Source organism: Leucopleurus acutus (assembly GCF_964270905.1).
Source record: "Leucopleurus acutus genome assembly, chromosome: 14".
Classification (NCBI taxonomy): Eukaryota; Metazoa; Chordata; class Mammalia; order Artiodactyla; family Delphinidae; genus Leucopleurus; species Leucopleurus acutus.
In genome coordinates, this window is record NC_139156.1 from 31,764,195 (window position 1) to 31,792,064 (window position 27,870).

The 27,870-nt window shown below is 38.4% G+C and overlaps 1 protein-coding gene across 2 annotated transcripts; it reads left to right on the forward strand.

Moving 5' to 3' along the window:
* TCTN3 (tectonic family member 3) lies at positions 1-27,146 on the forward strand (the record flags this gene model as incomplete). Of its 2 annotated transcripts, none has more annotated exons than XM_082854320.1 (14): positions 1-235; positions 407-530; positions 851-969; positions 5,000-5,127; positions 5,362-5,470; positions 5,550-5,665; positions 6,133-6,168; positions 6,731-6,811; positions 7,904-8,029; positions 8,928-9,035; positions 9,482-9,576; positions 9,857-10,010; positions 13,937-14,074; positions 26,498-27,146. In XM_082854320.1, the coding sequence occupies 14 exons, from the start codon at positions 1-3 to the stop codon at positions 26,732-26,734; spliced, it is 1,806 nt and encodes a 601-aa protein (XP_082710446.1). In that variant the 3' UTR covers positions 26,735-27,146. The 2 variants fall into 2 exon arrangements, with proteins under 2 accessions (XP_082710446.1, XP_082710447.1); XM_082854321.1 differs by having other exon boundaries at positions 6,737-6,811.
* Between the last annotated feature and the right edge of the window lie 724 nt (positions 27,147-27,870).

Genomic DNA, 27,870 nt, shown 5'->3' on the forward strand with positions numbered 1-27,870 from the left:
ATGTTTACCTCGCAGCTCGCGCTGCTGCAGGTGTTCTTCCTGATGGTCCCCGAGGGCGTCCGGCCTCAGCCATCTCCGTCCCCGTCTGGGGCAGTGTCCATCCAATCGGACCTGGGGCTAAGGACGCAGGGCGAGACCCTTCAGTCCTCCTCGGAGGTGCCTGGCGTCTCTACAGTGAGTCCTACTGTCGTGACTCCCTCGGCGCCTGGGAATAGCACCGTGGATCTCTTCCCAGGTGAGGGGAGAGGATGCGGGGTTGGAAACTGTTGACTCAGATCCAAATTCTGTGAACAAAGTGAATTCCCATAAAGTAAGGAGTGGGGCTGTTGGAAGAAGGGGAATTAACACTTGGAAGAGTTTGGGGATGCACACCCCATTTGCTCTGCTTTATGTTGTACTTTTATAGTCTTACCGATTTGTGTCTGTGACTTGACTCCCGGTGCCTGCGATATGAATTGCTGCTGCGACAGGGACTGCTATCTTCTCCATCCCAGGACAGTTTTCTCCTTCTGCCTTCCAGGCAGCGTGAGGTGAGCTGCGATGCTCAGGTTGAATCCTAAAGGGGATTGGGGCAATAGAATAAGTAACATTTGGAAGTAGGAAGAGTTAGCCTTCGTGCCTCCCATCCCCACTTCCACTCCTGGGAATGGAACTACCTTGGTTTTTCCCAGGAGAGCCGTTCCACTTCTGATGCTCTAGAGCAGGGCTGGCCAATAGAATAGAATCTTCGTATTGTCCTGTGGCTGCCCAAGGAGTCCTATCTTTGGCATCTGACTGATACCGGTGGGGCACCCTTCTTGGGACCTAATCCTCATTCTAAATGTATCTATTCTCCCTCCTGTTTCCTCAGGTCTTCAAGTTGGGTGTGTGTAGACAACTCTCTTATCTTCCGAAGTAATTCCCCGTTTCCTTCAAGAGTTTTCATGGATTCAAATGGAATTAAGCAGTTTTGTGTCCATGTGAACAACTGTGAGTAGAAATATGTTGGCTATTCCTATTGCCTAACATTTACTGGGGGTTAGCTTAGTCTCTGACGTTTATTCCTTTTCTTTGTTTTTTAAACTTTTTTTTCCCCCTTTGGATCTCTGTCATGCTCCCTCTCCTTCCACCTGTCCCCCTGCCCCTTCTGTTTTCTCTTATTAGTGAACATTGGCAATCTCTTTTGCCCTCTTGGCTGTGGACCAGAAAGCCCATACAGAACTTTAATTTCAGTCAGCCCTCTTAGCTCAGAGGATTACAGATAGACTATGTCTCCCACTTGCTACAATCTCCATGAAGGGGCTCACTGAATCCCCAGTGCCTGACATAAGAGGCACCAAATAATACGTGAATGAATGTCTTTGACAAATGAGTCTACATCAACCTTGTTTTTATTTTAAGAAGCAACAGTATAGGGGAAAGAACATTTGACTTGGGTCTCAGCCCTTCATTTACTTACCAGCTGCACAGTCTTGAACAAATTTCCAGGCTCATTTCTTCAACTGCAGAATGAGAAATAATATCACTAATTCTGAATGTGAAAGTGCTCTATAACTGTAGAGTGCAATAAAAATGAAAGGTAGTTGTTATTAAGGTTTTTAAATAGACTTAGATGGCTTCTGGGGTGGCGCAGTGGTTAAGAATCTGCCTGCCAATGCATGGGACACAGATTCGAGCCCTGGTCTGGGAAGATCCCACATGCTGTGGAGTAACTAAGCCTGTGCGCCACAACTACTGAACCTGCGTGCCACAACTGCTAAAGTCCGTACGCCTAGGGCCCGTGCTCCACAGCAGGATAGGCCACCGCAGTGAGAGGCCTGTGCACCGCAGGGAAGAGTGGGCCCCGCTCGCCGCAACTAGAGAAAAGCCCAGCAGCGAAGCAGGCAGCGAATACCCAACACAGCCTAAATAAATAAATAAATAGACTTAAAAATTTGTTGGTGATGAGTATAACATTTTTAAAGATGTACATCTAATATATCTTTTTTTAATTTATTGTCTAAGAAGCAAGATAATGTTCTCACATATAATAGACTTAAATGTCCCTTACACTCTGGAAGTCAGCTCATCCTGGTTTCATCTGTTAGAAAATAAATTGCAAAACTATATTTGTTTCCTAAAGCAACCAAGTTTGGGTTTGAGGGGACTTGAATTTGGAAGCAGTTATCAGGAGCCTTGCGGCCATTCAGGTTGTGAGAAGGTAAAGGGAGCAAGGCAAATGCTGCATTTTAAACTAAGGCTGTAGGGCTTCCCTGGTGGCGCAGTGGTTGAGAGTCTGCCTGCTAGTGCGGGAGACACGGGTTCGAGCCCTGGTCTGGGAGGATCCCACATGCTGCAGAGCAGCTAGGCCCGTGAGACACAACTACTGGGCCTGTGTGTCTGGAGCCTGTGCTCTGCAACAAGAGAGGCCGCGATAGTGAGAGGCCCACGCACTGGGATGAAGAGTGGCCCCCGCTTGCCACAACTAGAGAAAGCCCTCTCACAGAAACGAAGACCCAACACAGCAAAAATAAATAAAAAATAAATTAATAAAATAAAGCTGCAGCTTTCCCATCCTTTCCAAATCTCCCGTTGCTTTCTAGTTCTAGCCTCATGAAAATGCTCCAGGGATATCGCAGTAGCGTTCAACTGGTGCTGCCTGCTTTTAATCCCCTCCTGCTTCCCATGCCATACTGTTTCCAGACCAGTATTTCTGAACTTTCTTTCCCCAGCAACACCTGAGAGTCACTCCTTTAGAACTTATATGATACTTTGAATTTTTATCATTTTATATGAATGTTGTGTCTCCCCAGGTAAATTGTCGGCGCATAGAAAGGATGGACCATATCTTTGCCCACGGTGCTTAATATTTGCTGATAATAATCATCAGTAACAGACATTGTTAGAGGCTGTAAAACATGATGGAGTGGGAAAAATCCTAGACCAGGAATCGGGAGATCTGTGATCTACTCCTGGCTCTGCCAGATGGCTCTGTGGCCTTTTGCAACTCATTTACCTCTTAGGATTGAAATTTCCTAATGGAATTGGACCAGATGATCTCTGGGCTTCCTTCCACATCTGAAATTGTATCAATCTAAGTCTAAATACCTTTAAGCCCTGTTGGGTATAATATACCATATATGATGGTAGAAATTTTAGGTAGAAATTCTATTTATCCTTAGCCTGTGCTTCTTATCTGCATTATTCCTGCTTACCATCACTACCACCAATATCCCTGCACTACGAGAGACAAAATGTTAACGTTCTCTTACTCTTTTAAGCCATGAAAAAAATATTCAGATGGATATTTTCCATCTCAACGTACCTTTTTTTTTTTTTTTTTTTTTGGTACGCGGGCCTCTCACTGTTGTGGCCTCTCCCGTTGTGGAGCACAGGCTCCGGACGCGCAGGCTCAGCGGCAATGGCTCACGGGCCCAGCTGCTCCACGGCATGTGGGATCCTCCCGGACCGGGGCACGAACCCCTGTACCCTGCATGGGCAGACGGACTCTCAACCACTGCGCCACCAGGGAAGCCCGTCAACGTACCTTCTTTTTTAGCTTAACTTTTCTTTCATTTATAAAGATAGAAATAACTACATTTTTTAATGAGGTAAGTATTTCTTCCATGTGGTTTTCAGGGTATGAGTTCTGAAGGAACTATTAAACAGCGCCTGGAAGCTTTAAAATTTGAACATTTCAGATCAGAGATGGAAGAAGGTGGTCTGCAGACCAGCAGCACTAGCATCACCTGTTCCAGAGCAAGGCTTTTCAATCCTAATATGCACCCACATCACCTGGAGATCTTGTTAACATGCACATTCTGATTCAGTAGTTCTGGAACATGGCTTAAGATTCTGAATTTCTGACAACATCCCAGGTAGTGCTGGGGCTGCCAGTCTGTGCACCACACTTTGAGTAACAAAGATCTAGGAGACAGATAGAAAGTGAGTAGCCTGAAAGGCCCCAGAATTGAGAGTTATCTTCATTTCATGTTCCGTCAGAAAGCTGAAAAGTCAAATGAGTAGGACTTTGTGATCACAGAGGATAAAGGTCAAGCTTATGTTATGTGGCATCTTCATTAGCTTTTGGTGCTACATGTCTTGATTTCCTTTTGAATCTGTCCAAATGACCGTAATTATGAAGAAAGAAAGAAACTAGTATGGGCCAATTTTCTGCTACATCCCTTTTTCAAGTTAGCAGAAAACTTGGGTGGCAAAGCAGAGTGTTGTTCATTACAGGCCACCCTCTGGGCAGGGGAGAATGTCAGAGGCTTTTACCTACATCTCCTGGTTCCGAAGTGCCATAAGGAGGTGGCTGCAGGAGCTTGGATAGATTTATACATTGCTATAATATAAATTACAGAATTGTTAGAGAAAATACCCTTCGAGTGTATTTGAAAAATCTTGAATGTAGAAATTATAAGGTGAAAGGAATAAAATACAACAAATCCATATACTTGAGAGATGGAAGCCTTATGAGGACTGGTTAGTTGAAGTTTAGAGGACATTGGAAGACTTGGAGAAGACAAGTCAAATATTGTCTCCAACTCTGCCATCTTCCTATGGAAACAGTACCATTCTGTTGTACTAGAGACTCCTCTGGTATGGGACAAATGTGTGCATTACTGAGACTCCTATTTTCATCACAAATTGCTAATCATACACATTCCTGGCATCAGAAGCATGGAACTGACTGGCATTCGTTGGTCATATTCTTATATCAGATCTTAATACTAAAGCAATAATTGAATTAACAAATTACAAATAAATTATTAGGTGATAGAAATCAAAATTGTTATTATATCTGAAGATGGCGTATTGATTGGGAAGCTGGGAAAATGTTCTGAGTGGTAGTAATAAAAGTATATAAATGTTTAAAAATTCTTTGAGTTTATGCTTAAGATGAGTGCATTTGCATACTTTACTGTGTATATTTTACGCCTCAATAAAAATATTTTTAAAGATTGGTTTCTTGGTATGCCAGATACTTAAAAATGATTTTATTTTATCTAAACCGCTTTTCTTTTTAAAATTATTTTAGCAAAATTAACCTATTTCCAGAAGCTCCAAAAGGTCAATGCAACCAGCTTCCAGGCCCTGGCTACAGAGTTTGGAGGTGAATCATTCACTTCAACATTCCAAACCCAGTCACCACCACCTTTTTACAGGGTGAGCCTACGGAAGGGGGAGGGATCGTTTGGTTTTGTTTTTCCCCACATATTGACAATTGACGAGGTATCTTTGAGATACCCACCTGCAACTAGGTAAGCCACTGTCAGCTCTTTTGGAGGGCAGTATTGTCCATGTTAACAACCTATTGAGTTAACTTGTTTCTGCTTATTCTTTTCTGGTGGAGTTCAGTCCAATCTCGCTGTGAATAAATTTCTGCTGTACTTTGTTTAGGCTGGGGACCCTATTCTGACTTACTTCCCCAAGTGGTCTGTAATAGGCTTGCTGAGGCAACCCGCAGGAGTCGGAGCTGGGGGACTCTGTGCTGAGAGCAATCCTGCAGGTGAGCCTGGAGTACAAGCGCCAGCCTTTTTGTTCAGTTTAAAGTAGGCTTTCTCATGTACCACTCCCTTAATTCTAAGGTTTCCTGGAGAGTAAAAGTACAACCTGTGCTCGTTTCTTCAAGAATCTGACAGATAGCTGTACCTTGGATCCCACCCTCAATGCTGCCTCTTATCATAACTTCACAGTCTTGAAGGTGGGTGTCCCTTCTCTCCCCCCACTGTCACCGCTGTGGACTTAAAAAGTTATGCTTCCCACAAACACTGAACTGGAAGTCAGGATGCCCAAGAGCTATGTAGAAGGCAGAGGGCCTAAAAGCCCTGTCATCTGAAGAAAGATGAAAGAAGTAGGGATAGATAGGATAAGAGGTTCTCACCTTTCTGGCTAGTGGAATTTGCTAGGGGAGGTTGAATGGGGTGACATCTCACTATTTCACCAAAACTTCTTGCTTTTGCTGTTTGTTAGAGCTCTACTCAGAATAGGTGGGCATCACAGTCCATCCAACCTCAGCTGAGCCCTGCTTCTGGCATTTTAGTGTAAGGAAGAGTCAGGTAGAAAAAAAATGTTGATTTTTTTTTTCCCCCAAATGAGAAACCACAAGCTCCTGGAGATTTTATGTTAAGATATATGCACACTCATGTCCTTGCTGTTCTCTTATACTAGGTTCCAAGAGGTTTGAGTGATCTGCAGAATACAAAGGTATGATGCTTTTTATCAGGAAAAACGAAAGAGAATATTTGGTCCCTTTACATCTGAGGCAGTCTCGCTCTAGATTGTAATGCTGAAAGAGAATGTGTTTGTGATGCATCAGACTGTTCAAGTATGAGTCTAAAAGAGTGTTTTTCTTTTTGTTCTATATAATTAATAAGCATCATATGAATAAGAATCATAAGGTATTAGGTAAGTTTGAGAAACTTTGGGTAAATAAAGTTAAACATTATATTTAGGATGGACTACTTGAAGTCTTTAATATGCTAGAGGGTCTTCTTAATCTCTAAGAGGGAAGTGCCAGATATAGTATTTCTAAAACTTATTTGACCATGGAACCTTTATTTTATATCTAATAGAAGTAATGTTCCAAAAAATATGTTTTGAGAAGTGCTGAATTAGAATGACTTTTGAACTTAAGTTGTAGACTGGCAATGGAAGGAGAGAGGAAGGTGATGGTCAAAAAGGAAAAATACTCATTTCAGCATAATATGTAACTAGAAGAAAAAGTGCTGCTTTCAATTTTAATTGATTTGCCTCTTTCCCTTGCTAGTTCCAGGTGCCTGTAACACCTGTCTCACAGGCTGACTCTCCTCTGTTGGCTGGAAACACTTGTCAGAATGTTGTTTCCAAGGTAGGGACGCTGACCTCAGATTCTGGACTGATGTATGTTGATCAGCATTAGCAGAGGTGCTTCATCTTCCATTAAGTACCAGGCCAACCCCACGTGAATTTTTGTGCATTACCTGAAACTTAACACATCAAGGACTGAGCCCATCACCTTCCTCCCCACATGTTTCAGTCGTTTCCATTGCTGCCATCCTCCTGCATTTCACATCCAGAACATTAAAATTATTTCTGGTTCCTCTTTCTTTGCCCATGTGCAGTCTGTTATGGTTTTTACTGACCACAGTTTCTTTTATTGACAAAGTCAGTATCATCTGAACCTCTGAAATAGACTAGTCAACATCTTTTCCTTTATTCTCTCTCTTCTAATCAACCAACAAAAGTAAGAATTATTGGAAAGCATCATTTTAAAAACTATGCTCAGAAATCTCAGGTTACCTTCACTTTTTCATGACTTCCGTCTCCAGCTGCCATCTTTATTCATCCTCGGACATTGTGAGAGCCAGGCAAACCAGGTTTCCATTCCATGCTCACCTCTGCCTGTGCTTCTACTCACCTCCTCTGCACAAGATCAAAACTTATTTTTCTTCCCTTTCAGTTCTTACCGTAAACTCACCTCTCCCATGAACTCTTTCAAAGAGCTCCATCCAGTCTCTTTTTTTATGTGTAGATATAATATGAAGTCAAATTTTATCTTTTCATGGTATTTGTATTTGGCATTTTTAAGATTACTTTTTTAGTCTCTCTCATCCAGTTACTTTTTAAAATTGAGATGTAATTGACATATAACATTGTATTAGTTTTAGGTGTACAACATAATGATTTGATGCACATATATACTGTGAAATGATCATCACAATAAGTTTAGTTAACATTCATTACCACACATAGTTAACAAATTATTTTCTTGTGATGAAAACTTTTAAGATCTGCTCTCTTAGCCACTTGCAAATATATAATGTAATATTGTTAACTACAGTCACCATTCTGTTCCCTCATTCAGTTACAATAAAACCCTTAAAGACAGGAAATCTTCTGTCCTAAACATAATTGGCCCACAAAATAATTTTTATTAATTGATTCTACTTTTGTATTTCAGGTCATCTATGAGATAGAAACCAATGGGACATTTGGAATCCAGAAAGTCTCCATCAGTTTTGGGCAAACAAACCTGACTGTTGAGCCAGGCACTTCATTCCAGCAACACTTCATCATTCACTTCAGGGTTAGGGCCCTTCTCCTACAGGGGATCAAGAAGAAAGAAATATCGGGTTAGAAGTAGCACCCCTGCCTCTGTAACACATGCAAGATAGAATAAGAATATGAAGGACTAGTTCAATCTGTCAACTGAAGCCTCAACATTTAATATTCCATAATTTAACTTCAAGTGATAAGGATTCAACAGTGTTTATTCATTAGCATGTTCCCCCAGCAAAGCAGGACTTCACTCACAAATCCAAACTCTTTTTTTAAATAGTCATTTTGAATCATTAACTCAACTAATATCCCACAAAAATTCTTTAACTAGCTTTTTTCATGTTTCTGGGCATTCAGCGTTTTACTCATTTCCCACTTAATCTAAGTTTCCAGTCTTGATTACCACCTTTTGGCTTTCTTCTACTTTCTTTCTTTTTGACCCAGCAGAGTCCAGTTTCTCCTCAACTCTGCCCACAAGTGATCAACCGAATCCCATGTCTCTCAGAGTTCATCTGTGGAACATCTATAGTTAATTAAAATACATTTCTAAATTACATTTAATTAAAATACATTTCTAAATTACATTTAAACTCCTGGTTTTAGCCACACTGAACATAGCCCTAAATTAATAGTAATTTTGAAAAACAGGATTGATAGATCGTTTATAGATCTTTAGTTGTAATCCTTGGTAGAAGTAGCATGTAGTGAACATCAATGTTCAGATCCTCAGGATTTATTTTAGTGAATAAAAAACAGGAAAAGATGCTGAAGTATCAATTTCTACAAAATGCTGCACTGTGGAAGGAAGCCAGATTGTTCAGTGCAGCTAACCTACAGCATTGCCTAAAGGAAGGGTATGAAGCCACACTGGAAGGTGGGAGAGCATGCTTTTCTCCATATTGACTTTTCCTTCACTCTTTCTGCAGGCTTCTCAACAGAGCACAGCTGCTTCTCTTACCGGTTTTAGAAGTGGGAATCCTGGCTATATTGCTGAGAAGCCACTCCTGGCTCTAACCGGTGATAGAAGACACTCAGTATCCTTTTTTGGGTCTCTGGGTGGCCTATTGCAGCCTAATGAGAAAAGCTTTAACTACTGATCTTTTGGATTTTCCAATTCTGAGGTTCCCCCATTTTTTAGGTATTGAGGACTTCCTTTACTAAACCATTAATACATTAGGATCTCAAATGTTGATGCTACCAAAGGCTTTAGAACTTACATTAGCCTGGCCATAGGTGAGGATCCTGACTGAATTTTGTTTGTTTTAATGAAATATTTATATGCTGGTGTGTGGTCATCCATTTTTGGAAAAACAATAATTGTTTCTCTATATTTTCATTGCCAGAGGAAAAAGAATTGTGACTTGAATAATATATTAATAAAGTACAAAAAGCGTTAAGGAAATAATAAGAAGCATAAATTTTCCAATCTGCCTACTTTTTTTTCTTTTATGATCTCCTTGACCATCGCCTTCCACCTCAGATGACCCTCTTACAGAGCAAGGGTGATGGAACTTGCTCTATTAAGAGACATGAAGTACAATTTGGAGTGAATGCTATATCTGGATGCAAGCTCAGGTAGTTCTGTGCTTCCATATCATTTCCAACAAATTTGTCTCTGCCTGTAGGGAATATGTTGATGTGGCAACTTTTATATTTTGAAATCAGAGTTCAGAGAATGCTAGTTAGGAGTAATGTTTAAATAATATTAATATTACTAAGAGTTTTTTTTGACAGTCCTTTATATCTGCTAAGGATTATTTCCTTCCGTTTATTTTAAGATATCATTTCTAATGTTTGGATGAATTACATTATTATGTTAGCATTGGACTCCAGCCTCCGTGGTGTTTCATTTCAGGCTGAAAAGGGTGGACTGCAGCCACTTGCAGCGGGAGATTCATCAGACTCTTCATGGAAGTCCCAGACCAGAGCACGTTGCCATCTTTGGTAATGCTGACCCAGCCCAGAAGGGAGAGTGGACCAGGATCCTCAGCAGGAACTGCAGTGTTTCAGTAAGGAGAGAAATACACATTCTGACCAAAGCTCACTTTCCTCTTTTGTTTATTAAGATTAACACCAGCCCTGTTTCCATAGTTGATTTGGTTGTCATAGAAGAAAGATAATGTGGTTGTCATAAAAGAAAGAATATAAGAAATCATGCCCATTTGAAGTCATTATTTCAGGTTAGGTTTATACATAACTTTCCTCACTCAGAGAAAAATTTGAAGGTAGGAAGTCTAGAGATTGGCCTCTGGTTCAAAATCAACCTTACTCATAATAGGAGAAGAATAAACTAAATATATTTCATATATATTTCAAATATTCTCTTACATTCTTGAATATTTGGTCAGCACAGATTCTTTCTTTGAGGTTGAAATTGTGTTCCTTGTGTTATAAAACTTTTACATTTATGTTTAGTAAAAATACATTAACAGGGTAAAAATTCAAACCATGTAGAATAGTGTTAATGAAAAGTAAAAACCTCAGTACCCACTGCCCCTGAAGAAATCTCATTTAGCTGTTTCTGTTTTTACTGTTTCTGGTGGCCACTACATCAGTCCTCAGCAGGTGTACCTCTTGATTCCAGTCTAAGTAAAATAGGGAAATCTGTGTGTGTCTAAGTAAAATAAAGAAATCTTTCTTCTTCCTCTTTTGCCTACCCCCTACCTCCTGGCTTTAATCACCTGTACCTTTCATTTTATTTCCTTTCACTTAAACTTTTTAATTGTTTATTTTTCTGTATAAATAATACATACACTTGGCTCAAAAGTACAAAATAAAACTCTCTCTCAGACAACTCTTCCCTTCCACAGAGGCAAACGAAGTTACTAGTTTCTTTCCTTCTAGAGATGTTGCATGCTCACACAAGAAAATACTCATGTTCTTTTTTTTAATCCAAATGCTATAATATCATAAACACAGCTCTGCACTTTGCTTTTTTCACTTGACCTTCAGAATTTATTCCATATCAGTATATAATAAGCTTCCTCATTCTTTGCATGGTATAGGTGCATACTATTCCATTATATGGATGAACCATAAATAATTTATTTAGCCAGTTTTATCGGCGAACATTCAGGTTGTTTTCAGCCTTTTGCTGTTACAGTGTGGCATTTTATTTTATTTTATTATTTTTTTAAATAAATTTATTTTTGGCTGCATTGGGTCTTCGTTGCAGTGCGCAGGCTTCTCATTGCAGTGGCTTCTCTTGTTGCGGAGCACAGGCTCTAGGTGCACAGGCTTCAGTAGTTGTGGCATGTGGGCTCAATAGTTGTGGCTCGCGGGCTCTAAAGCACAGGCTCAGTAGTTATGGTGCACAGGCTTAGTTGCTCCGTGGCATGTGGGATCTTCCCAGACCAGAGCTCGAACCCATGTTCCCTTCATTGGCAGGTGGATTCTTAACCACTGCACCACCGGGGAAGTCCTTTTTTTAAATTTAATTTAATTTTATTTTTTTGGCTGTGTTCAGTCTTTGCTGCTGTGCACGGGCTTTCTCTAGTTGCGGCGAGCAGGGGCTCCTCTTCATCGTGGTGCATGGGCTTCTCATTGTGGTGGCTTCTCTTGTTGCAGAGCACAGGCTCTAGGCATGTGGACTTCAGTAGTTGTGGTGTGTGGGCTCAGTAGTTGTGGTGCACGGGCTTAGTTGCCCCGCGACATGTGGGATCTTCCCAGACCAGGGCTCAAACCTGTGTCCCCTGCATTAGCAGGCAGATTCTTAACCACTGCAAGTGTGGCATTTTATAACCTGGTTCAGGCACCATTTCATACATGTGAAAATAAACCTATATGATAAATCCTAGAAGTAGAATTGCTAGATCAAAAGGTATTTGCAGGGTTTCCCTGGTGGCACAATGGTTGGGAGTCCGCCTGCTGATGCAGGGGACACGGGTTCGTGCCCCGGTCCGGGAAGATCCCACATGCCGTGAAGCGGCTGGGCCCGTGAGCCATGGCCGCTGAGCCTGTGCGTCCGGAGCCTGTGCTCCGCAACGTGAGAGGCCACAGCAGTGAGAGGCCCGCGTACCGCAAAAAAAAAAAAAAAGAAGGGTATATGCATTTAAATTTTTAATAAGTATTGCCAATTTATTTCCCATCAGGTTGTACCAATTTACAGTCCCACTATCCATCTATGAGGTGGCTTGTTACCCCATACTCTCCTCAACACTGGGTTATCAAACTTTTAATCTTTGCTCATCTGATAAGTGAAAAATAGCATTCCATTGTAGTTTTTTTTTTTCTCTTGCTGTGAGTAAGGTTGAGTATCTTGACATATAGTTAGTTGAACAATTCGTGTTTTCTTCACTATGATCTATTTATATCTCTTGCCCATTTATTGATTACTTGTCTTATAACTTGAAAATCTTTGTATTTGAGAAATTGGCTCTTTTCTCTTGTATGATTTGTAGATATTATTTTCCCAGTTTGTCATTTGTCTTTTGACTTTGTTTATGGCTTTCATGCCATGCAGAAATTGATTTTCATATTGTGAGATTTATCAATCTTCTTTTTCTTTTTTTCAACTTTCATGTTTTGGTTCAGACTTTGAAAGGCCTTTCCCCTTAGAGATTATTTTTAAAATGCCCCCTTTCCCTTTCTCAGCACTATGATGACTTGATTCCTTGTATACTTCTTTCCTTTAATGAGACTTGGGGGATAAGTAGCTACATGTACTTGATCCAGCCTTTGGGGAACTGTAGTCAAACTGAGTTCTCTTAAACTTCATACAGCCATACTGAGGGAGTGTGGTTTTGGGTAATACATGGCTGAGTACAGAAAAGGGATGGTTAGTGACAAGGATTGAGATTATAGTGGAACTACTCTTTATTATTCTTTTTTTTTTTTTTTTTCCTAATGTAGATAGAATAAATGAAAGAAAAAGTATTTTAAAATATTTGGAACAAACACATGAAAAGATTTTCAACATCATTAGCCATTAAGGAAATGCAAAACCCCAAGGAGATACCACTTCATACCCACTGGGATGGCTATAATTTTAAAAATGGACAATAACAAGTATTGGCAGGAATGTGGAGAAATTGGAACCCTCAGACATTGTTGGTGGGACTGCAAAATGGTGGAGCCGATTTGGAAAAGAGTTTGACAGTTCCTTAATAAATTGAACATAATCATAGTCTGTCTTCCCCTAGTCCTAGTTTAGACATGTTATTGCCTGTGTCTGAGCCTTACTATAAAAAGTATGAAGTTAGAAAAGCACAGGCATATTTGAGGATAGTTTGTATCTGCTAAGTTATAGTAACCTCCTGATTTGTGTCCTCACTTCCATCAGTGCTACCTGCATCTTGGAATTAATCCTCCTGGGGGTCACACTGCTTGGTTGGACTTCATAATCTAACCCTGAAATGTCCTTCCTTAATCTTTTCGCTGTTCCTGTGTTCAAATCCTTTGCTTCAGTCAAGTGATCTGCTCAAGGCCAGTGCCTCACACATGTCTGGCACATAGGAGACACTCAGTAACTATTCTAATTAATCAGCAACTGTCCCTCAGTGGCATCATATGCTGTTCTAGTTGCATACCATTTTATATGCCATCTCTCTACGTAAATTTTCCTTTAAACACTATTTTTTCCAGTCACATATTACTCATCCCAGTTCCACAAAACCATCCTCAACCAGAAATGGCTGTTTCTTCTTCTGGCGTTCCACAGTACTGACTGCACCACTCACTGAGCACATCTTATAACCATTGTACATGGGTTCATGTTTTATTAATCTCTACATTAGTATTTCCATTTTAGAATATTAATGTTTTAAGCTCATGGACAGTAATATGGCCTATTATGAACTTCTGTGTCCTTTCTCTAAGCCACATTGCCTTCTCTGTTATTGTGTAATGTTTAAGAAACAGTGGCTACTTAATGCATGGTAAATAACTATAGGCAACCATCAGCAATTGAAGCAAATGCTTCTTTTCCCTTCTGCAGGCTATGCATTGTACTTCCTGCTGTGTCATACCAGTTTCCTTGGAGATCCAGATACTGTGGGCATATGTAGGCCTCCAGTCCAACCCACAAGCTCATGTGTCAGGAGCCCGATTCCTATACCACTGTCAGCCCATACAGGTAAGTCTTGGCTCATAAAGGACCACCAAGCCTTACAAAGCCTCGATTGTCTTATCAGCTGTTTGATGACCAGATAATTTTTTAACTTCTGAGAGCCAATTTATGCTACCAGCCAATGTTTGGTTAGAATGAGCTGACACAATTAACTTTCAAGTCAATCCTCCCTGCCTGGTTACTGAAATTTAACATGTTTTTATGGTGAATACAATCTATATCCCTTTTTTTCTGTTTTTTTTTTTTTTTTAATTTCATGACTATAGTAATAGGTTAGTTCTTTTAACTTAATCATACCAGTATTACTACACTGGTTGATTCAACCACAGAAAAGATTTTCCATAACTGTGTTCAGTGTGACAGTCACATGCTAATTAGAGTCTCTGGGCCTGTTGGTTGCTGTTAAAGTTACTGCTGTAGCTAGTTTGTAGTCATCAATTCTTGGTTGATTGCACTCCATTAAAATTAATTTTTGGGGACACAGGTTTGTGCCCCAATCCGGGAAGATCCCACATGCTGTGGAGCGGCTGGGCCCGTGAGCCATGGCCACTGAGCCTGCACGTCCGGAGCCTGTGCTCCACAATGGGAGAGGCCACAGCAGTGGGAGGCCCACATACCACAAAAATAAATAAATAAATAAAAATGAATTTTTTTTTTTTGGCTGCACTATGCGGCTTGTGGGATCTTTGTTCCCGGACCAGGGATCGAACCTGTACCCCCTGCAGTGGAAGTGCAGAATCCTAAACACTGGACCGCTGGGAAATTCCCTAAAATAAATAATTTTAATATGTAGTAAACATATACCCATTGTTTATGATGTGCCTTAAGACAGCTTTAGCGTCTGTCTTGGTTTTAGAACCTAACACTTAGCTTTAGAAGTTCAAAAACAGAAATCATTAGGTCCTGGTGAACTGATTCATGTATGAACTTATTAACTTTTAATGGAAATTAAAACTAATTGAAATTATTACCTGTAAGTCATTGCATTTACCTCCCAGAAAAGAAACTAGAGACTACATTTAAGTCAGAAGTAAAATACCTTTAGCTCCTCCCTCACAACAGAGTTGACCACCTTAGCTCTCTATGCCTGTAAATGTGTTAAAACTTAGGTTGCTGGAAACTGTGTTAATGAGAACATTCCATTCTCCCTGTGTTGGTTTACTGAATAAGATAGAACTCTCTGTAAGACTCATTTAATCTGTTACAGATACTGCACTGAATCTATTGTTTTATTTTTATGAACTGTATCTTTATTTATGAATACCTGTGTAGTTTGGGAGTATACCTACAGGACTGTTTTTATCTTCCTGAATCTCTGGCTCTGTTAGGCATTGAAGCTACCCAGTGCCTCTTTCTTGTCTAGATATTTTTAATCATTATATTTTTCTAGTATTTAGTAAAGGTTAGCTTTTCAGGTTAGTCTTCCCCCTCTACAAATTGTTTTGTTTTTTAAATTTGTGTCAACATTTAAAAATCAAGAAATTTTACCTTCACATCCAGATCTCTGACTTCTCTTGAAAATCTGGTGGTAAAGATCCTACACTCCTGCATGGCATAAACTCTCCTGCTGCTGAATGGTGATTTCAACTAATAGAGTACCCCATTCACACAGCCTATACCTACCTACCCTTAGCCATCCCACTTCTCTCATTCAGGTTATTTGCTTAGGCTGGTAGGCATTTGTGTTTTTGCACCTTGAAATGAAGGTCGGCTGAATTTTGAACTGAACTGTCTGAATGACTTTTCATGGTATAAATGTAGCTTTAGAAACACTTGAGATTCCTCTCACTATAAAAAGTAAAGCAGCAAAATTTTTGGAATGTTCCCAGCAACAAACTACAAAATAGGGAAGAATTTAAGCAAAACACTGTGTAGACTTCCCTGTCTTCTTGTATGATAATAATAATAGCAAAACATTTATTGAACATTTACTATGTAACAGGCACTGGTAATATTTTTTATGTGTTTTTAGTATTGAATTCTCACAACAAACCCATGAAGTAAATAGGACTTATTTACATGATACTCTGCTGCTTATGTTTTTGTACTAATTGGTCCTTTAAAGGGATCATTAAGTTTGGGTCTTGATAAAATACATCATGTCTTCTGTCTGAATATAAACTTTCTTTTAATTTAAAAAAGAAAATATATCTCAAGGAAGAAACAACTAGTTATAAAGAATATTTTGAATCAATAAAACCAAAATAATAAGTGAGGTAAAAGAACAGTGTAGCATCACAGGATCAAAGCTCTGAACCTTTCTAGAATTATAATATTCATTTCTATATTTAAGTGGATCATCAAGCTTTTTGGATTATCTAGGAGACCTGTTGTCTGAAGTTGAGGGTGGTAATTAAGATCCCAGGCATGAGTCAGACAGACGTAGGCCCAAATCAAGTTATTTTATTTCTCTAAATCTAATTACTCTCATCTATAAGATGGAGATTAATAATAATACTTCATTAGGTTGTGCAGATTAAATGAGATCATAAAATAAAACATTTAACATTTCCTGGCACATAGTGAATACTCAGTAAATATCGCTCATCATATCATCATTATTATTTTATTATCATACCTTTTTTGGTTCTGAATTTCCATATAAATAGCATATCAAATAGGTTTAAAGCAAAACACAAAAGAGATAAGCAGGAATTAGAGCAGTGTTTTTCAACCTTTGTTGGCTATCATCCATGGTAAGAAATATATTTTACATCACAACCCAGCTTATAACACATACTTATATAAAACTGAAATAAGATTTTTATAAAACGTTATCTTTATGCAGTACACTCTGTGATAGTCTGTTCTATTGTAATTTATTCTGTTTTTTTTTTTTTTTATTTTTTTTTTCTGTTTTATTTTTAATGGTAGACACTAGTGGGTCACAATTTGCAATTTGAAAAACTTTTAGAGAGTGTATCTCTGACTACATTTAAAAACTAAATATATTGTTTAATAAATGCCTTTTGTTCATTATATTGTAAATGAAAGTTAGCAGTGTTTATGCCTCAATTAAATAGCATATGCTAGAAAAACTGCCAACTTAGCTATCAGTCTAGCTAGTGGTTCTTAATTTTATGGATCCTGTTGAGAATCTGTTGAAAGCTATTCACTTACTAGAAAAATGCACAGGCACACAACATTCTTTATATAGTTTCAAGGGATTTATTGATTTCTTGAAGCCTGGCTAAGAATCTCTGCCACAATCTCTTAATTAAACAGGCAGTATACTAGGAAAGATAAAGAACACTAAACAAAATAAGAATAATACAGAATTAGATTTTTTGAAATAATTGCTATGAAAGAAAGGACTAGGAAGTGGCTGGATTGGTAACAAACAGTTCTGTTTCTCGTTTCTGTTGATGTATTGGAGAATACCAAATGACCTCTCTTCCGAGAAGGGGCAACAGTAACACCGCCAGTGGACTTGGTTGCTATGACAGTCAGTAAAGTTTCTGTCACTAAAGTCTTTCTTTTTCAAGGATCAGTCAACCACTATTTGCTTCTCTCTCGATGAATGATTAGACTATAGAAGTTCTCTGCCCCTTTCTGTGGTTCTTAGTAGCCTGTATAGAACTTTACCTAGTTCACTGGGTTGTTCTGTTATCTTATTACCTCTTTTCATTTTTTTAAAGAACTTTTTAAAGTTATGCTCATTGTTCCATATGTTAAAATGTATAACCAGCTAAGATCTCTCCCTGACACATGATGTTTAAGAACATTTACTCTAACATACTCATTCTCTTTGACTCATTTGAAAATCTTGATAACTTCACTGACATCTTTAAAATAAGTGAGGGTATTAAAATTTTTCATTGGTTTTTCCCTCAAATATATGTTTTTCCCCAAGAAAATATGGAGAAATAATATATATGTTATCTGGAAAGTGTTATGTATAAATAATTCATTAGTTATTTTTCAGAAATTATTATTGATTTTACTGTATTTAAATCACTAGTTCTCCTAAAATCAGCTTTAATACCAGATATCAGCAAACTTCTTAAAAATCATGTACTTATAAGTTCTAACAATCATAATAGATACCACCATTTCTGATTGTCTTAGATTAAATGAGACTCATGAATATAACAAGCAGATGTAGTTCATGTTTTTGCATTGGATTCTCATTTGGACAAACAATTGTAAAATATATTTTTGGATAGTTGAGGAAACTTGAATATAGACTATATTTTAGATAGAAATACCATTAACATGAAAAAATAGAGATTCATTTTTTTAAAGTAGATTATAAAACAGCCTATACAGTATGATCCCATATAGTTAAAAATGCATATATCAATGTCTGTGTGTATAGATAAAGATGTAAATGTTAATAGTGGTATTCTTGGTGATGGAAATATGGTGTTTTTATATCTTTTTTATTTATCATTATTCTTTAATTTTTTACAGTATAATTTACTGCTTTTGTAATAATTAAACTTTCTCAAAGTCACTAAGAAAACATCTAAAAATAACTAGATGTTATTTTCAGGAATTCCCTGGTGGTCCAGTGGTTAGGACTCTGTGCTTTCACTGCCAAGGGCATGGGTTTGATCCCTAGTCAGGGAACTAAGATCCTGCAAGCAGCACAGCATGGCCAAAAATTAAAAATAATAACAATAATTAGATGTTATTTTAAAGATGAATTTATTCAGTTTCATTTACAATAGCATGAAAAAACATAAAGTACTTAGGAACAAATTTAGCAAAAAGAATGCAAAACCTCTTCATTATAGAACATTACTGAGAGAAATTACAAGAGACCTAAATAAATGGAGTGATATACCATGTTCATGGAGAAGAAGACAGATCCATTATCTGTCCCCAGATGGATCTATAGAATCAATGCAAACCCCCAAAACTCCTAGTAGGCATTTTTGTGGAAGTTGACAAGCAGATTCTAAAATTTACATGAAAATGCAAAGGACTTAGAATAGCCAAAACAATTTTGAAAAAGAAGAACAAAGATGGAGGACTTTACTGATTTCAGGATTTACTCTAAATCTTAGTGTGGTGCTGGTAACAAATAGACCAATGAGAAAAAAAACAGGAAATCTAAAGATAGATCCACAAAAAATTCAATAGGAAAAGGACTTTTTTTAAAACAGTTGGTGCTGGAACAACTGGATAAAACTGGAACTACTGAATAAACATATGGGGAGAAAATGAACTAACTCCATACACAAAAATACTTATGCCTTGATCATAAACCTATATGTGAAATCCAGAGTCATAAAGCTTCTAAAAGAAACAGAATATCTGCAAATTTGAAGTAGGTAAAGATTTCTTGGGCAAGAAACAAAAATCATTAACCGTAAAACTAAAAACTTGATAAATTCGACCTCATCAAAATTTAAAATCTCTGCTTATCAAAAGATACCGTTATGAAAATGAAAAGCCAGACTGCAGCTTGGGAGACCATATTTCTCAATGCATTATCTGACAGAAGATCATATTGAGAATATGTAAAGAACACCAACAAATAAATAATACAAGGACCAAAAAAAAAACCCACTAGAAATGGGCAAAAGATTTGAACAGATACTACATAAATGACCAATAAACATGAAAAAGTGCTCAACATCTTTAGTCATTAGGGATATGCAAATTAAAAGCATAAGACACCACTCACTAGAATATCCAATAGAATATGTACTAGAATAGCTAAAATCAAAAAGACTGTGATAACATGAAATCTTGCAAGAATGTAGAACAACTGGAGCTCCCATACTTCGCTAATGGGAATGAAAAATGGTACAATCACTTAGTCTTACAAATTCATCTTCTCTATGACCCAGCAATTTTTCCTGGTTATTTACCCAAAAGAAATTAAAACATATGTCCAAAACAAGATTTGTACAAGAATGTTCATCACAGTGATAGTTTTCATTTGTATTGATTTGACATAGAGGATTAGCACATAATGGTTTAAAAGTTATCATTATAAATATGTAATATAGTAACATATAGGGTGTACTTCTTATTACCAAAGCCAAACAGAATCTAATCCAAACTTTTCATGTTATTAAACAGTAAATCTTACTTGGGGACAAAGTATTTTGGTGCATGTAAACTGAACTGAAACAAATCAATCCCCTAAAGCTTCACAAAGTGTTAAAACAGAATTGCTGGTGGCAAACATCATAAAATATTATAGCTTAAGGTAGAAATAAATTGTCAACCATACATAACAGAACTAGATCCATAGTAAAAGAAATTGTGCTGACTTGGCTTTGTGCTTTTGTTTTGATAAAAGAAATGAGATGACCAGACTTCTTTTTTTTTTTGACTGTGTTGGGTCTTTGTTGCTGAGCGTGGGCTTTCTCTCGTTGCGGCGAGCAGGGTGCTACTCTTCATTGTGGTGTGTAGGCTTCTCATTGCGGTGGCTTCTTTTGTTGCAGAGCACGGGCTCTGGGCGTGCGGGCTTCAGTAGTTGTGGCACCCGGCTTAGTTGCCCAGCGGCATGTGGGATCTTCCCAGACCTGGGATTGAACCCGTGTCCCCTGCATTGGCAGGCGGATTCTTGACCACTGTGCCACCAGGGAAGTCCCAATAACCGGACTTTGAGGGTTTTTTGGGTTTTTTTGTTTGCTTGTTTTTTTGTTTTGTTTTGTTTTTTTCAGTATTCTTGCTACACATGCTAAACAGTGAATTCTCTAATTTTGCTTATACATAACTTTTAAAATGCAAATAAAAAAGTTTAGACTTAAGAATTCATGTGTAACACACTGAACTTAACTTTAAAATCTTTTTCATGTGGCACTAAAACACAGGTTCTAAAATGGGTCAATAACATTCAGTATTATCCAGTGACCTGGCAAGTGCATTCAAGTTCCTTTTAATTATTGGATTATCTACTAGACTGCACTTGTTCCAAACCTCCACATAAATATGGAGGCATATTTTTAATATATGAAGAATAAGCATTTCATTTGAAATATTAACAAATAAGTATATGAATGAATGAACCACAGCCTTTAGAGATCCTAATTACAGTGTGGTGGGAAGGATAAGGAGTCAAAGTAACCTGTAATTGCTGACTCTCAAATTAGCTATGGCATACTTACTACCTTGTGATTTATTTACCTCTTCTTACTTTATATTAGTTCCCTATCTCCAAAATACCTCTACTCATTTGTGCAACAAAGGATCTTTGTTGAGTGCCTCCCCTGTGCCAAGTATCATGCTTGGTGCTAGGTACAGTGTGGTAAACAAGATAGACGTCATCCACCCTTACAGAAGGTGTGGAGCAGTACCGAGGTGAGGTTTGGAACACTGTTACAGAAACTACCCAGGATATGCTGATAGCCTGGGCCCAGATGTGAGGGTTGCAGGAAGGAGACAGAGTTCAGGAGATTTATCAGGGATAGGACTTGACTGCTTGGATGCAGAGGTTGAGGGAGAGAATGAGTCAAGGATGATGGATAGTTTTTAGTTTGGACATTTCATTCAGTTCTTTTATATCTTATATGGTAATAGCCTGTTGACTACCAAATGTAATCCTACTTTTTGCAGTAACCCTTGTATTTTTCATCGCCCCCCCACCGCCACCACCACCACCCTTTTTTTAATTTGGTAGGTATTCTGAAGTTTTTCTTCCTTTTTTGTTTTGTTTGTTTTGGAAGGCCACCCTCAAGCTACAGGCACCCACTTTGCCTGTCAAGTGCCTGGAAATATACATCTCCCAGATGGCTCTTAACTAATGACTTAAGGGCATAGGAATATGAGAGCCCAACTCCCTTGCCTTGGGTTGGGAGCACACAAATTGTTGGAACTGTAAATCCTACATTATAGCTCATAATTCCCCTGCAGATTAGGCTAATGCTACATAATGGTATAATATATCAAATTAATTAATAATTGTATATTTTATCAAAATAATATGTAAACATATTTTTAAAGTCAAAAAATGCTAGAAAAGAGGATCTCTTAACAAAAAATAAAGTCCCATATGCCCCCTGCTCTCCAGAAATTAACCTGTTTAACTCTTTTCCTCTTTCTTGCTGGTATTTGTCTCAATTTCTAAGCAGTATCATACTCAGTTATCTCTTGAATTTAGAGTTTATATAATCTATTGACATCCTATCTTGGTAGTTGAGTTTAGCTTTGTTACCCTTCTCCTACCCCTCCCACCACTCTCCCAGTATAGTTACATCAAAATGTTTTATTAAGTCAATATTCAGTGTTTCGTTTTTGTGATCATGCATTTATGTTGAGCCAAGTAATTAAATTTTTGTAAAATGTTTTATTCTTCCTAAAGTTAATAATTACCTCATATTTCATTTCTTTAATTTTCTTTGAGCTAATGGCTAAAACTTCTCACATACTCTAACAGCTCTGTAAAATTTCTCTCAATGCAGTTTTCCAGCTGCATTGCCAGCTGAACTTGCCAATAGTGCTACTTGTTCTACCTTTCCTACGTATTTTCTTCATGGAGAGCTCCATAATCTGATGTAAAATGGACTAGTTGCTGCCCAGCAGCTGTTTTGGAACTTTCCTTTATTGTCATCTTGGAGATTCCCCCTTGCTTCCTACTTGTGTTAGAGTTGCTGTTAACTAGACATTACCTTTTCATTTTTCTTGGCTTATTCTCTTGTTTCGGTGGAGCTCAAATTCTGATAACATCTTTGAAAAAAGGAGCATGTAAAATACATTTTTTTCTTTAGTTCCCACATCTAAAGATAACTTTATTTAACCACCATCGTTATCATTATCATGATGCATAGTTGATCATTTGGCTAGGTATAGAATTCTAGATTGAAAATAATTTTCACTCTCAATTTTGAAAGCATTCCTCTAGTTTCCAATATTGCTGTTGAGAAGCCATTTTAAGATATTATTTTTACCCCTAATAGTCTGAAGTTTCCACAGAATGAGGCCTTGGGTAGTATTTTTTCTTCATTCATCATACCAAACAATTCATGGGATTTTTTTACTCTTTTAAAGCTCAGTTCTGATAAATTTCAATTATTATTATATGTTTAATAATTTCCTCCCCACTATTTTCTGTTCTTTCTTTTTGGAACTCCTGTTAATCTGTTACAGGATCACTATATTGATTCTCTAATTTTTTCTTTTCTCTTATATTGTCTCTCTTTTATCTTTTTGTTCTTTCTAGAAGAGTTCCTCAACTTTGTCTTTGACTCTTTTTACTGAATTTCTTTTGGCTATCACATTTTTAATACCTGAGAGCTCACTCCTATTCTGTATCTTTTCATAATATCCTTTTCTTATCTATTTTTAAGATATTAACAATTTTTTGTCTTCATCTTTAATCTCTGTTTCCTCTGAATTTGTTTATTCCATTCATTTGGTACAGTTTTTCTCTTTAACATGAGAAACTTCTCCCACTTACCTGGCAATCTCTAGCTGTCTATCCAAAATAAGAGTAAGGTGCTAAACTGATGGAAAGCTCTGTGATCATGAGTGAGACTTACTGACTTGTAGGCTTCACTGTAGGGTGGTTAGGTGCTGTAGCTTTGAGGGTTGTAGGACTGCCAATGTCATTATCTTTTTATCTTCTTATTGGGACTGTTAATTTTCTCCAGAAAAAAACCCTTCCTGGCTCCTGACTGAAGGGTATGTGTATAAGACCATCTCTCACCATTTTGAAGCCAGACTAGGGGAAGGGATTTCATTATACATAATAATTGCCCTATTTTTAGTTCCATACCTCACTCTGTCCTTTTCTTTTTAATTTATTTATTTTATTTATTTATTTATTTTTGGCTGCGTTGGGTTTTCATTGCTGTGTGCAGGCTTTTTTTTTTTTTTTTTTCTCTAGTTACAGAGAGCGGGGGCTACTCTTCTTTGAGGTGTGAGGGCTTCTCATTGCAGTGGCTTCTCTTGTTGCAGAGCACAGGCTCTAGGTTTGCAGGCTTCAGTAGTTGTGGCTCGCCAGCTCTAGAGCGCAGGCTCAGTAGTTGTGGCGCATGGGCTTAGTTGCTCCACAGCATGTGGGATCTTCCTGGACCAGGGCTCGAACCTGTGTCCCCTGCATTGGCAGGCGGATCTTAACCACTGTGCCACTAGGGAAGCCCTCACTCTGTCCTTTTCTATGTCCAGTGGCCCTAAATCCAGAATTTCTCTGGTTTAAATTTTCTAGTCTCTTGCTGAGATAGGGAAAGGGTGGTTGTCTGATTGCCTTGAGGAAGGTATCATTCAGTAACCATTTTCTGTCCCTGCCTCATCCCTGCTTCCCTGTTGTCTTCTGTTACTGAGTCTTTCAGGGTTCTACAGAGATCTTCTTCTAGTCTCTGAAGGCTTTTAGGTTTGGCCTTCTTTCCCTCTGTGAAACCTTGCCTCCATCTGTTTTCTGTATTCACATATTATGATATCTCTCCATTTCAGTGAAGATGGAATTTTGTATCTGTTTCTTATTGTATTGGAGTGGTTTTAAGATATACAGAGAGAAGACGTGTCTTTACATTGCCATCCTAAAATCAAGTCCAGTAGTAGCTCTTGATGAGCCTAATCCCAAGTGAGTCTGAAGAAAACAGTTCAAAGAACTTTTACCATGTGGGATTTCCCAGCCATCGAAATACCACTATAGACTTAAACATATATATATGTGTGTGTATATGTATGTATATATGTGTGTGTGTGTATATATATATTTGGGTAGACATGGGCCTAAAGTTTGCCTTCTTGGGCTCATAGCTATCTAAGAGGTCAGTTCTCAGTATAGGCTGACCCCAAGGCTCCAGAAGTTCCCTGATTTTGGAGTTTGCAGGGGCTAATGACACTTTTCCCTACCTCAGCTTGAAACCAATTAAAAGAGTCAGGTGGAGATCAAAATATCAGCTTTATCACTAATAAACACTAGATAGGTAGATTTGGCTTGGGTGTGTAGCAGTGAGCTTCCTAACGTAAAACTACACTCTTCCATTATGAGGCCACTACCCTAGTTATAACCACAACACCTGGGACTGCTTGTAGGCAGTTTAAAATCTCCCCTCCCCCTAAAGGCTCTGAAATGAGTCAGAACAGCCCATTAATTAAATCAACTCTTAGGCAACACTGAACCCAAGGCTGAAAATTCATTCCCTATTCTATTTCCCATCCCAAAGTGTTTCTAGCCATCCCAGCTCATATAGCTCATCAGGCATTCTGCAGTGAGGTTAAATAACAATTTTAACGTATTTCAATAATGTCAACTGCAAAGGTTTGCTCCAAAAATTGAATATATATCCTTTCCCCATTATAAAGTTCCTAGGGAAAAATTAAAATCCTAAACAGGAAATCCTTTTGTAAGTTAAAGTCCAAAGAAAGTTTATTGCTTAATCTTAAGTAATAAACTCCTCCCCATTTTCTTTGTCTGGTTAGTCTCAGCCAGTTTCCAATGCCTGGCTGGAGTCAGGATACCCTCAGCATCTTCAGCCTAAGCTGGCTGTACTTGGAATGTATGTGGGTCTTTCAATGCCACAGAAGTTACATTAGTTCTATGCCAAGTCTCATATGAGCGTCACTGTTTAAAAAAAAAAAATCCAAAGAGTTAGTATGACATGCAAGATTATCACAGCACTGGCCCCACATCCATTTATTTTAAAAATGCCTGTGGAAGGGTATACCAAGCAAAATTATGTTCCCAGAGCCTGATATTTACTGTTGCCAAAGACCACAGCAGAGATATGTGGCATCAGAGTGAAGGAAGGTAAATGAAAATCTTCATTTCTGGTTCAACAAGATAGTTATTTACTGTCAAATTATAATCAAAAGTTTGCCTAGTGAACAGAGTCAGAACAAAGGGAATTCAGTTTAGACAAACTTAATTCCAGTCATCAGGCTGCAACCATATCTACCCAAAGCTGTGTCTATTAGATCAGATACTTGAGTCAGCTTGACAAGGAGCATCTTTTTCATTTGACTTGAATTGGTGTTTAGTTGGGAGGATCCTTTCTAACCCTGAGATTCTGTGAATTTGATGGTTTTTCAATCTACATTACTGAGTTCTTTGCTTTTTCCATGAAGTTTCACATTTCTTTCTACAACTGAAGAAGGAATAGAAATACTGCTAGTACATGTGTACTGTTTCAGAGCCTGGAACCTTCTGGGACCTGATAAGGTAGAGCTGCTAAACACCTAACAGCAGCAGTTTCTACCTGATAAGGTAGAGCTGCTAAACACATAACAGAAGCAGTGGCTTCTTTGATATCAGACAGGTCCCCAACTGTGGGAAGCTAGAGTCAGTCTTTTGGTAGGTGTAATTGTTCACAGTTCTGGTGTCCTCGAGTATTGCTAAGAAATTAATTTCCTTGTGTCTCACTCAGAAGGAGAACTACATAGGATCAATATGAGAAAAAGGTCTGTCTTGCTTAGATCAGTGTGTTTTGAGTCTTTATTCAGGGAAGTAATAATAACAGTCAAATTGGAGGGCTATTTGAATGGGTACCAAGCACTAACCTGTCACAGACATTCTTCCTGCAGGATTCCCAACAAGAAACAGAAGTACCTTTGACAACTGTTGTGACCTTTGTGGACATTACCCAGAAGCCAGAGCCTCCAAGAGGCCAACCCAGAATGGACTGGAAATTGCCATTCGACTTCTTCTTTCCCTTCAAAATGGTATTCAGCAGAGGAGTAGACTCTCAAAAAGGCTCAGTCTCTCCCATTCTTATCCTGTGTCTCTTACTACTTGGAGTTCTCAACCTAGAGACTAAGTGAAAAAAAGAAGAAGCAGATTTCAGTTTTTCCCATGGGAAGTTCAGAGGCACCCTGCTTATCTTGGCTAAACAGATCCTCACCTACTCATGACCAGAGGAGAGCATTTAGGAAAACAGAGGACCTAAATGAAGGAGTGGAATTGCTGGGCAATACGGTAACTTTATGTTTAATCTACTGAGGAACTGCCAAACTACTTTCCAAACTGGCTGCACCACCAGCAGTATGTGAGGGTTCCAGTTTCTCCACATCCTTCCCAATATTTGTTATTTTTATATTAGGCATCCTGATGGGTGTGAAATGGTATCTCATTGTGATCTACCATGCCTTTTTAAACTGTAGTGTATGAGATCTTACACTAGAAATGAGCACATCTGCTCTTCCAAGGCAGGAATACCGCAAGTATTCTTTTCCTCTCTACCCCTCTGCTAATTTGATTAGCTTGTAAGCCTAGTTTCCAATTACAAAGCTGCTTAACATATCTTAGATAAGATTTTATGATGTTCTTATCTCCAGTCACTCCCCTTGTAACAGACCTTTGAAAAACATTTTTTTTGTTTTTTGCGGTACACAGGCCTCTCACTGTTGTGGCCTCTCCCGTTGCGGGGCACAGGCTCCGGATGCGCAGGCTCAGCGGCCATGACTCACGGGCCCAGCCGCTCCGCGGCATGTGGGATCTTCCCGGACCGGGACACGAACCCGTGTCCCCTGCATCGGCAGGCGGACTCTCAACCACTGCGCCACAAGGGAAGCCCTGAAAAACATTTTTTAAAATCATCTAGAGAATAATGCAGTCTTCTTCCCTCCCTTTATTTATACAGGAGGTCTCTTACTGCACGAGGTCTCTATTGTAATCATGTATTCAATTTAAGGAGCAAGTTTTACTGTAAAGGGGTATGTGCAATTTGGATAGAATGAAATTGAAATCCCAGCCGGCCCGTTACAGGTGTGGAGAAACAGGTACTCTCGGATACTTTTAGTGAGAACATAAACTGGTAGAAACTTGGAGAGAAGGGCAAATAGCTATTTAATATGTATCAAAAGCCTTAAAAATGTTCACAAACTTTAACCCAACAATTCCACTTATTAGACATTATGGGGGGGATGTCCAACAATAGGGAATTAGTTAAGTAAACTAT